At 40.0% G+C, this 10,963-nt stretch overlaps 2 protein-coding genes across 4 annotated transcripts in view; one reads left to right on the plus strand and one right to left on the minus strand.

The window, feature by feature from the left end:
* The window catches only part of fah (fumarylacetoacetate hydrolase (fumarylacetoacetase)), a 39,921-nt gene extending 37,057 nt beyond the window's left edge, over nt 1-2,864 (minus strand). Inside the window, exon 1 of the mRNA XM_020588498.1 lies at nt 2,754-2,864. Within this exon, the coding sequence (XP_020444154.1) occupies nt 2,754-2,834 (81 nt within the window). The 5' untranslated portion in view covers nt 2,835-2,864. The remainder of the gene's footprint in view (nt 1-2,753) is intronic.
* A 3,127-nt stretch (nt 2,865-5,991) lies between these two features.
* mthfs (5,10-methenyltetrahydrofolate synthetase (5-formyltetrahydrofolate cyclo-ligase)) overlaps nt 5,992-10,963 on the plus strand; it is a 22,724-nt gene continuing 17,752 nt past the window's right edge. Inside the window, exon 1 of one of the 3 annotated variants that reach the window (XM_020588495.1) lies at nt 5,992-6,057. In XM_020588495.1, coding sequence (XP_020444151.1) covers nt 6,034-6,057 — 24 coding nt within the window. In that variant the 5' untranslated portion in view covers nt 5,992-6,033. The other 2 variants (XM_020588496.1, XM_020588494.1) reach the window with 2 other exon arrangements.

Below are 10,963 nucleotides of genomic sequence, written 5' to 3' on the forward strand. Positions count from 1 at the left end.
CAGTCAGGTTTTAGAGTCCATCATAGTACAGAAACCGCATTGGTGAAAGTCACCAACGATCTTCTCCTAGCCTCAGATAAAGGACTTGTCTCCATACTTGTCCTCTTAGATCTCAGTGCTGCTTTTGACACCGTTGATCATAGCATCTTGCTGCAGAGATTTGAACATGTTATTGGGATTAAGGGAACTGCACTAAGTTGGTTCAAATCTCATTTATCAGAAAGATTTCAATTTGTTCATGTTAATGATGAATCTTCCACACAGACCGAAGTTTGTCAGGGTGTTCCACAAGGCTCTGTGTTAGGTCCAATTCCCTTCACTTTATACATGCTCCCTTTAGGCAATATTATCAGGAAGCACAACATAAATTTCCATTGCTATGCAGATGATACTCAGTTATATTTGTCTATGAAGCCAAATGAATCAGATCAGCTGGTCAAACTCCGAGAGTGTCTTAAAGGCATAAGGGCCTGGATGACCTGTAACTTCTGACGTCTAAACTCTGACAAAACTGATGTCATTGTGCTTGGGCCTGAAAACCTCAGAAATCTGCTATCCAATCATATAGTTACTTCAAATGACATAGCTCTTGCCTCCAGTACTACTGTGAGGAACCTTGGAGTCATCTTTGATCAGGATATGTCCTTTAAATCACACATAAACCAAGTCTCTAGAACTGCCTTCTTTCACCTGCACAATATTGCAAAAATCAGGAGCATCCTGTCTCAAAGTGATGCTGAAAAACTGGTCCATGCATTTGTTACTTCCAGGCTGGACTACTGTAACTCCTTACTATCAGGATATCCCAATAATTCCCTACAAAGCTTCCAATTAATCCAAAATGCTGCAGCAAGAGCACTGACAAGAACTAGCAAGAGAGATCATATTTCTCCCATATTAGCTTCTCTCCACTGGCTCCCTGTAAAATTCAAAATAAAATTTAAAATCCTTCTCCTAACATACAAAGCCCTTAATGACAAGGCTCCATCGTATCTTAAAGACCTCATAGAGCCTTATCATCCTAACAGAGCACTTCACTCTCAGAGTGCAGGTTTACTTGTGGTTCCTAGAGTCCACAGAAGCAGAATAGGAGGCAGAGCCTTTAGCTATCAAGCTCCTCTCCTATGGAACCAACTCCCAGTCTCAGTTCAGGAGGCGGACACCCTCTGGGTAAGTGTGGCTTCCTTCTGGCATGGAGCAGTGAGGGAATTAGCAGAGCAAGCCAGACAACAGATCAAAGGATGCAGAGGACCGTCAGGACAGATGAGACAAACTAACGAAACACCAAATAAACATAGAGCCAAAACACTAGCAAACACAGGGCAAACACAGGGTGAGTACTGTACCTTATCATCCCTGTACCTTTCTGCAGGTTGCCCTGGTTCTGGAGCTCTATGTATCTGATGAGCAGTCACCGGCCACATCAACCTGACCCGTGTTTGATTGTTTGTTGTGTCGTTGCTTTTTTTCTTCTCTCTTTCCTCTATCCACTCACCCCAACCGGTCGAGGCAGAAGGCCGCCCACCAAGAGCCGGGGTCTGTCGGAGGTGTCAGGTTTGCTCGGCTGCTCCTGCCCCTCTCATCTCCCTTTCTTTGTTTTTTGGTCTGTGATCACATCACCTTGCACACCTGCCACTCATTTCCTTAATTTGACACCAGCTGCTTTCACTCAGTCCTTTACCTTATTTATACCTGACTCACTTTTCACTCCCTTGCCAGTTCATTTTTGCTTTCTGCCCAACTACCAGCGCTATTCCTTTCTTGCTATCATCGGTTTTGTTTTTATTCAGTCTGGTTGCCCTGACTTTTCTCCTCGGTCATTCTCCACGGACAGTTACCCTGGCACCATTATCCTCACCACCCGTCAAACCTCCACCAGCCAGGTTGGTACACAGTCATCGGACTCCATCCACACACCATCCCTGTCTACTCTGTTCTCCCCAGCCATCTATAACCCACCGACCAGACCGGAAGTGACCCTAGCGTCCGTAGCTCAGCCTTCCTCATCATATCCACCCATCATCTGTTGTTTTCCTTGCTAGCTGATCATCACCCGGTCCTACATTACATAGTTGGTTTGCCTTTACGTTTGCTTTTACACATCACTGGTTTATATTGTACAGCACTATTAAATTGCTTGCACTGAAGTCAGCCCTCTGGGTCTGTCTTTCTTCACTCACTCACCTCCGACAAGTGAGTGAATCTAACAGGTTTCTTCCGTTAAAGGGAGTTTTTCCTCCCCACTGTCGCCAAGTGCTTGCTCAAGAGGGATTTGTTGGGTTTTCCCTCTGTAATAATATTGATAACAGTAAGGTCTAAACCTTACTTTGTAAAGTGTCCTGAGATGCCTTTTGTTGTGATTTGGCACTATACAAATAACATTTTATTTGATTTTTGAAGTTCACTGGGGAAAATACTCTTACCCTATTTTTGTGTATTTATGTAACTTTATTTTAAGACCAAGTGTTCATTCTTTTGACTCCTTACCTGACTGAGAGCTGCACAAGAATTCCTTTATGCCTAGACTGTCCGTTTATGCATATACGACAAATAAAAATCTTGACTTGATTAACAGAAGGTTGCCAAAAGAGAAACATTGTTTCCATTAACTCAAACTTAAGTAAAGAATTTATTTTGAAAATCACAAGCAGAAGTCCTCAATGTGTCTCACTTGACAATACTCCATAGCAAATGTCGATGAAAATATGTATTTATCTCTTTGTCAATCACCAGAAACAACAAACTACACTTACGTTATCGGGTGTGGAGAATATTCCATAAGGGAGATTGTGGAAGGAGAAATCAGAAGTTGCATCTACTTTAATAAAGGACATCTTGTCTTTGGCAGTGATATTCCACTCAACCTCACAGAGCTACTGGATGACTGAACAGGGCAAGAAGCCCTTCCAGATGTTAAACTTTGGACAGGCCTGCCTCCTACTGCATGGCCAATCACATGCTGCCTAAAGTATCCACCCTGTTCCAGACCTCTGGAAGTTAATGCAAACCAGCCTGCTAAATGACTATGCAAAAATATAGTTTACATAGCTTCTGACCAGTTTGAAAGGAACGAGAGCAAGCAAGTATTTTAAAAAGATTTAAAGGAAATAAGGGTGAAATGTTTAGTTTAAGGGATAAAATAACATTGTGAAAGATATACACACACACACACACACACACACACACATACATATATATATACATACACACACACACACATACACACTGTAAGTCGGGCAGCAAGAAGACAGAACTTCAGAGTCTGAAGTATGGGCAAAAATCTTTGAATGAAATGGGTTGACAATAAATGGAAGTGAATGCATCTAATATAGCTCAATCAACCTAATCTAGTCAGTTATAAAGTTCTATGATAACAGCATGTGTAAGACAAGTCTTGACATTTTTCTTAAAGGCCAGTATGGAGGCAATTTTTGGTTTGACTCTTTATGCATTAAACTGTAACTTAGTATACATCAGAATGAGTTGAACTTTGTCACACTGAGTATATGAACTTTCAGCTTTTCTGCACAACAACTAGATGTAGCGTAACCTGTGCTTGAATGATCTACTCCCTCATTAACGTGTCTCTCTGTACCAGGATGAGGACCTCTGTCTAATGAGAAGCACATGTGCATGAACGTTATCAGTCCACATTCCTTTCTTGTAATGCTCCCAAACCCTGTGTAAAGCTCATATACTGTATATGACTGGGTTGCCTCTGTTCTGGGAGCCTCTAACAGTCCTCCGAGTGCTGTTGTAGACTGTTCCTATTTCTTGCAGGAAATAAAGTACATATCTATCTCAATTCTTTTTATTTCACACTCACTAAAGGTTGTTCAGTTTAGTACAAGTAAACAGGGATTTTTTTTCCATCACACGACACACACTAAAGGGTGCAAAGTAACTCTGCTGCTGTGACTTGACTGTCATATACTGTAGGCGTCCAATAATCTCATGGTTTCAGTAAGCTTCAACACAAACAAGGGGCAACACAAATATCTGCAAAATTCATTTGAAAGGGCTGACATCAGCAAAATGTACTTATATCTTTTCTCATTTAATGGAGCACATCGAGTATACCATTCATAGAAAAAATGTGTAAAGGAGCAGCATGTGCAGCTTCCATCAATGTAGAGGTGTGAACCCAATTAAAAAGGCCAGTACTTGGAGACAACAGAGTGAAGTTTAATTGTCCGCGTGGGAGAGCTCAGGGGCCCGTTTCAGAAAGGAGGTTTAACAAACTCAGAGTTCAAACCTGAACTCTGAGTTGACTTACACAGAGTTGGAAAACTTGGAGTTTTTGGTTTCAGAACAGCTGAAAAGAGTTGGAAAAGAGTTGACTCAGAGTTAGGCGCGTGCAGCGCGACTATAAAAAGCCCTGAACAATGGAGTGAAGACATTACGAGTCACCATGGCAACAGGACCAAGCAAAAATAGGTCTGCGTTTTTTCCCCAACAGAAATGGATGTGCTACTACAAACATATAGTGACTACAAGCCCATATTTCGTAAAAAAAAAGCAACACGGCTGCAGCAGAGAGAGAGTTAGCTTGGGGGAAAATAGCTGCTGAGTTAATGTGTATGTTTACATTTTAATCATACAGTGTTCGGTGTAAGTAATTACTAAATAATGTTAGTAATGTTATTATTTGTCACTTGTAAAGTAAGGAATGGTTCTTAATTCTTCAATAATTTAATGAGTAACTTCAGTAATTGCATAAAATACCGATTTTTGTACGAATTAAAAGTGCAGTTTTATGTCTACCCTTTCTTAAAATTCCTATTGTGGTTGATATGGGATTTGTAAAGTAATGATTAATAAATAATCCAATACGTTTTATGGAGAGTAATTATTACATTAATCAAAATACTTTTTTAAAATTGACCCAACACTGATGTAATAATATAAGAATTGAATTTTAATTTTCATGTAGGTGCATTGATGGGAATATGTGTGCCATCAATGCATCCAACCGCATTAGGAAATCCTGAAGGGGATTCTAATTATTAGTTTATTTCCAGAGGTCACAGCAAGATGTTATTAACTGATCATCATTTTTCAGATTAGCCTTACTGAAACAAATTCAATACCACTAACCTGCAATCCTGTGAAACTCCTCTTTAATGACTCTGAGGGGTTTGTGCCCAGGAAACACAACAAAAATTCACAGAAAGCGCTTGAGGGTGAGGCACACTTTCCGAACTATTCTACATACAGTGGCCTTACTAATGTGCTCTGCATCCCCGATGTTATAAAGAAAACTGCAGTTTGCAACAAATCGTAACGTAAATTCAATTCCCTGCGAATTAATACAGCCTCCTCATCTACAGGATCCTCTATAAATGGACATGCTATTTTGGTCTCTGCGTGACAGAAACATGTGCAATCTATGAATGTACTGAAAGATTAAATGAGGTAGGCCTATTTAAACACCTTTCACTTTAAAAAGGGGCGGAGACCGGAGGAAATGCTGGGTATCCCGAACAAAACCTGCTCCCAACCAGGTTAGGTTCACAGAGTAAGTTGCCATAGTAACTAACTCTGAGTTTAGATTACCTCTCTTTTTGAAACGGGTTTAATTTACCTCCGTTTCTGGAACCGAAAACTCAGAGTTTTTCTCATTTCGGGGTTAACAAACTCAGTTTCAACAAAACTTCCTTCTTGAAACGGGTCCCAGGTGAAGGAGAAACAGTCAAACAGGCAGAGAGGGCAAGGAAGAATTTTTGGTAGGTAGTTAGGCAGGGTGTCGATAACAGGCGTAGCAGTCCAACAATAGGGGCAAGGCAGAAATTGTTAGTCAGTTAAACAGGCAAGGTTTTGTTCTCAGAATAACAGGCACTGGAATAAAGGCTGGAAAGTCTAGGCTAGGCAAAGAACAATCTGGCAGCTCCCCACATGGTGAGGAGCTGCTATATACTGAGGTAAACAGGTGTGAGTGATTGAACAGCAGGTGAAGGCACTTTAGAGTGGTAAAGTGCCTGAGAGTCAGGGTGAGCTGGGGATGGGAAGCCAGCGGGGTAGGATCATGACAGAATGAAGACTTTAAAGAAATGTCAGGTGACATTTAAAGGCAGTCATGTTTTTTTAATCCTTTAATGAAAGAAAGGCTACATTTACATTGCAGGCCTTTCACAGCAGTGGAGGCCTACACTGGGGGTGACTGCGCTGGATGGCAAGTATACAAAGCACACAGTTGTCACATTAGAGACCAGAGGCCTGTATCACCAAGTGAGTTCATCTTATTCTGGCTCTCTTGGGGTTATCTAGCTTCACTGAGCATAACATTGGTGATCCTAGATACCGGTACCACGAAGCCTGTTATCAACTGGCTCTGTTAAATCTGAGTTTTCTTATCAGGCTACAAGCGCTCTTCATGCGAAAGAGACCAAGTTGTTAAATAGAAGCGACAGCAGCAGTGAATGAAGTAGGCCACTGAGAATAATATGAGATGGAGCATGATACCTGCAAGGAACTTGGTTATAGACAGAGCAGAGAATGATGTTACAGTGGGTGAACTGTAAATAATAGTCGCATAACTAGAACAGAATAAGAAACTCTAGAAATCAGTTTCAAATATTTAGGACAGACTGAGAATATACCGTACATTAGCTCAGTATTATGTTAAAGGCTTTATTCACAGAGTATCTTTTGTTTTATGAAGACAAAAAGTCCAGCAGTTTGTGCTGCCAGAGTGGAGAAGTCCTCTCTTCTCTGGGGAGGAGCTACACCTCAGGTCACATGTTCATTTATAATCACGGGAAATATTTAACAGAGCATGAATTATTTTTCTCCTCAAGTTATTCAGAGCTGCAGTGATGGAGACTGTAAAAACATAGACAGTTAGGAATTCAGTCTTTAATCAAATAATCTTCTGCATTTAAAATACAGTGCTGATCATCATGAAGGCTGCAGACTCCCTCAGTCTGATAGAAATCTGGAAAGTTTGAAACAGTGCAATGATATGACTGCTCTACAGAAATATCTATTTAATACTTATCACATCAGTGTAGACTCTGACCCTGTCATGATCCAGTAGGAGTAATCGCTCACTTTTTCGAGTGATCTGATTGGATCCTCTGAAGTTAAGCTGCTCCAGACCAGGTTAACTGTGCAGGTTACTGTGGTGATCTAGCGTGATAAAAAGTGAGTTAGCTTCAGCTTCGTGGTACTGGAAAACCTGAGCTGAGCCCAGAGTTCGCTGGATAAGCTACTAATCTCCTGTTTAAAAGAAAATGAAAAATAGCACATTAATAACAAACAAGAAAATCAAATCAAATTTATTTATATAGCACTTTAAAAGTAACATCCAGTTGACCAAAGCACATAAACAGACATACAGATGCCCTGAACATAACATGGAATAAATTAAATCATTGGGTCATGGGGTTGTTGTGTAGCGAGAGAGCACATGATGGCTCTTTGCTGTCTGATAATGTACCAATGGTCACTAATAATACATTAAAACCTTCTTCTTTGAAAAAACACTGTACCACACCCTAGATCTATTAAAATGTGTATGTAGATAGAGGCACAATCTAAATGTGTGTTGTGGTTTTGAAACTTTACATGTTCCCTTGTTTGAGGTTTGGTAATTTACATTGTTATTCCAGATGTTGGTGTATGCAGCTCTGAAAAAACACGTGCTCACTGTGGATTGCTGAAAGCATGCAGGTCAACCCTAGTAAATCAGAATGGCCTCTTGCTTCAATACAGACATAAAAACACACAAATAACCCTAAAGTTTTGAACTATGAAACTTGGAGTTAGCTACTTTAGCCCTTAGATTCAAGAATCATAAATACTGATAACGCCACTTTGTCGTTGTAATGTATACTGTGGGATGAGCTCTGGTGGGGATATATGAACATGACCTGAATCTGGCTGAGACAGGATTAATTTGTTACATTTGAACAAACAAGAATACACTACAAGTCAATTGCTTTAATTCCTCCTTCATATTCTTTAAGCAAAGCATTCTAAAATATGATGTCCATTTCTCCAGATGAAATTGAAATTTTATTTGCTTCTTTTATCATTTTTGGTGATACGGCTAAGGAGTATGCCTGGTTATTAATCGAGATCAGTGGTTACAAACTACAAGTGAGATAATTTTTTTTCTCCCTCGTGTCCCTTCCCGGACCCCGTATCACACAGCTATTGACCTATTTACAGTTAGCAAAGGAAGAATGGCCGCTTTGCGAGCTGCAAAACAAGCGCTGAGAAAGCAAATAAAGCTACGGGTTGCAGCGCTGAGTGACAGGGAGAAACGACGGCAGTCTCTAGTCGTTTCACAGAAGGTAATAGACGCACGATGGTAAAGTCATAACAGACCCCAGTAAATAACGTGCCTCCAGTTTACTACTTTGGATATGAATGTTGAGTGTGGCCAAACACATTTTATGACATCGTTGTTTTAGTCTATCAATTCGGCGTGCGTCCAGTATAACACAAGCCTTTTACTTAAGTAAAATAGCGGCTTTTCTTCGGTCTTCCAGTAAAACAAGACCAGTAGTGTCATACAACGTTCAGCGTGCGCACTTGGTTGAAATAAGGCAATTTGCCGAATAGAAACGTTAATCCAGGTACCCAAACCTTAGTTCGTAGGTCGTAGCAGTTAAAGTTTGTAACTTCTGATGATCACGTAGCTGATTTGGTGCGAGCTGTAGACCGAGACATCAGGTCATACAAGGGAAAGCGCAGGTGCAACTGCATTAATAATGAGTAAGTGTGTCAGTAATCATACCACAATAGGCTGTCAGCACTTTAATTATTGTACATTATTAAGTTCATCTGTGTTTGACAAAAGTATGTCTATAGGCCTACATATTACTACTATTAATAATAACCATAATCATAATTTTACATAATAGTCAACACTTTGCTGTAAACATAGAAAAAAAAATCAACTGGACTTGGTTTTAGGTCGAAGACGTTTCACCTCTCATCCAAGAGGCTTCATCAGTTCTGCCCAACTGGGTTGAGCCGGAGATATTTATCTCCATCTGTGGTGTTTCAGTCCTTTGAAGGCCAACAATGTCCCCTATCGACTGAGTCGTTATAGCCCAGTATCGGTGAGAGTTTTTACCTGTCTGAATCCTCCCCTGTGGGCCGATGCCTATTGTCCTGGTGGGTATGTTTGGGCAGAGATCTCAAAATGTAGATGGATGACAAGTTGTGTCTTAGTCCACCACCTCTATTTAGTGAGGGGTGTTCTGTATTTACAAAAATAGCTTCCTTGACTCCTCTCTCAAACCAGTGATGTTCTCTGGAGAGGATCTGGACTTCATTGTCCTCAAAAGAATGTCCTTTGTCCTTCTGGTGGAGGTGGACTGTTGACTGATGAAGCCTCTTGGATGAGAAGTGAAACGTCTTCGACTGAAAACCAAGTCCAGTTGATTTTTTTCTACGTTTTCAGCTTACTATGACCTGGATGACTGCATATATAAAAACCTGCATATATAAGAGCATTATTTCAACAGAAATACAAGTGGGCTGCGTGTCTCGTTATTTCGACAAGTCCATATGGCAGCCCGACGTCAGATATTGTCATTTTAAATAGGCCGTCATGAAATGTCTTTATTGATTTTTAAATGTTCAGAAATATGTTCCTGTCACTCTTGCATTTGAATAGTGATGTTAATGTGGTTGAAGCCATCATGCCAGCTGATTTTCTGAAAGACTAAGATTCAAAATTACTGCTGTGTGGTTATATGACACACAGTGTAGATACTGGCTTTCATCAGAATTAATTTGACAGTTCTAGGTGAAAGGTTATCCAATCAGAGGCATTGTCCCGCCTCCACGCAAATCAGGAATCACCCTCCTGCCACTCCTGAGAGCGCTAGAGAAGACAAAAGTTACGAATTAGGCGCTTCTCCTCAGAGAGCAAAATGCGAAAGGCAGCTAAGTTAGAAACTTTCAGAGTAAGCCGCGCACTGCAGGAAAACATTTATGAAGAATATGGTGACTTACCCGGTTTGCTGGGATTGGCGACGCTTTTTCGCTGCTTAGTCTCTCGATGGCGTAGAGGCTTTTTAAAGCACCTTAAGGACAAGGATTTGATATTTATAAAGTGGATACATCTGGATTATGTGTGTGAAAGTAATTGGGAGTGTTTACAATACAGTGAAACCCCACCATCTACTTTTGGAGAAGGAGAATGCATCTAGAAGGATGCTGCTGCTGCTTGTACAATGGATGTGAAGAACACTTTTCCTGTTGTTGCGGTGGTTTGCCTTTTTTTTTGCTCCAGTTTCAGCCAAGAACTCAATCCCAAATGCAGGAATGTATGCAAAGCACCTGGGTAAGCATCAGTGCAAAAGAAAATAAGATTCATTCTGCTGGCTGTTAATGTACGCCAGCTTGTTTCTAAGTTCTCCTTGTGATATTTTGGACTCATTCTCCCTTAGTTTAGGACACAGCTTTATTTTAAATAGTTCAGTCAGAGTTTAAATTGTGTGAAAAACAAGTGATATAATCACACCCTTGTTTGCTTGATGAAAATTTGTTTTAAAATTGATCCAATTACATTGAAACAACAAACTACATTGCGTTGGGGGAAGTAGCTTTTCCTCTTCATTGTAAGATTATTTTAACTGTTAGACTAAAGGCAAGTTTTTAAGTTGATAACTCATAAAAATTATGTTGCTCCAACTGGCTTTACCATATTATTTTAAAGCAACTTTATATGTTGTCTAGTCAATGTATACAAAATTTTAAATATCAACCATTTTTAAAATTAAGTGGCTCCAAATAGATTTTTTTTCTCTGTAGGGTAGTTTTGTTTTTGTTAAATGTAGTAGCTTTTAAGAAAGACATTAGTTCAACCACCTTTTTTTTCAACTGCAGCTGAGTATTTGAACAAAATATATTTAAATCTTGCAAATAAAAAAACTCAAACTACAACTGCTCCTCAAATTATAAATAAAGAATCTGGCCATCACAGCAAAGCTAGGCAAATCTC

The sequence above is a fragment of the Monopterus albus genome, unplaced genomic scaffold, assembly GCF_001952655.1.
Source record: "Monopterus albus unplaced genomic scaffold, M_albus_1.0 scaffold545.1, whole genome shotgun sequence".
Taxonomy (NCBI): Eukaryota; Metazoa; Chordata; class Actinopteri; order Synbranchiformes; family Synbranchidae; genus Monopterus; species Monopterus albus.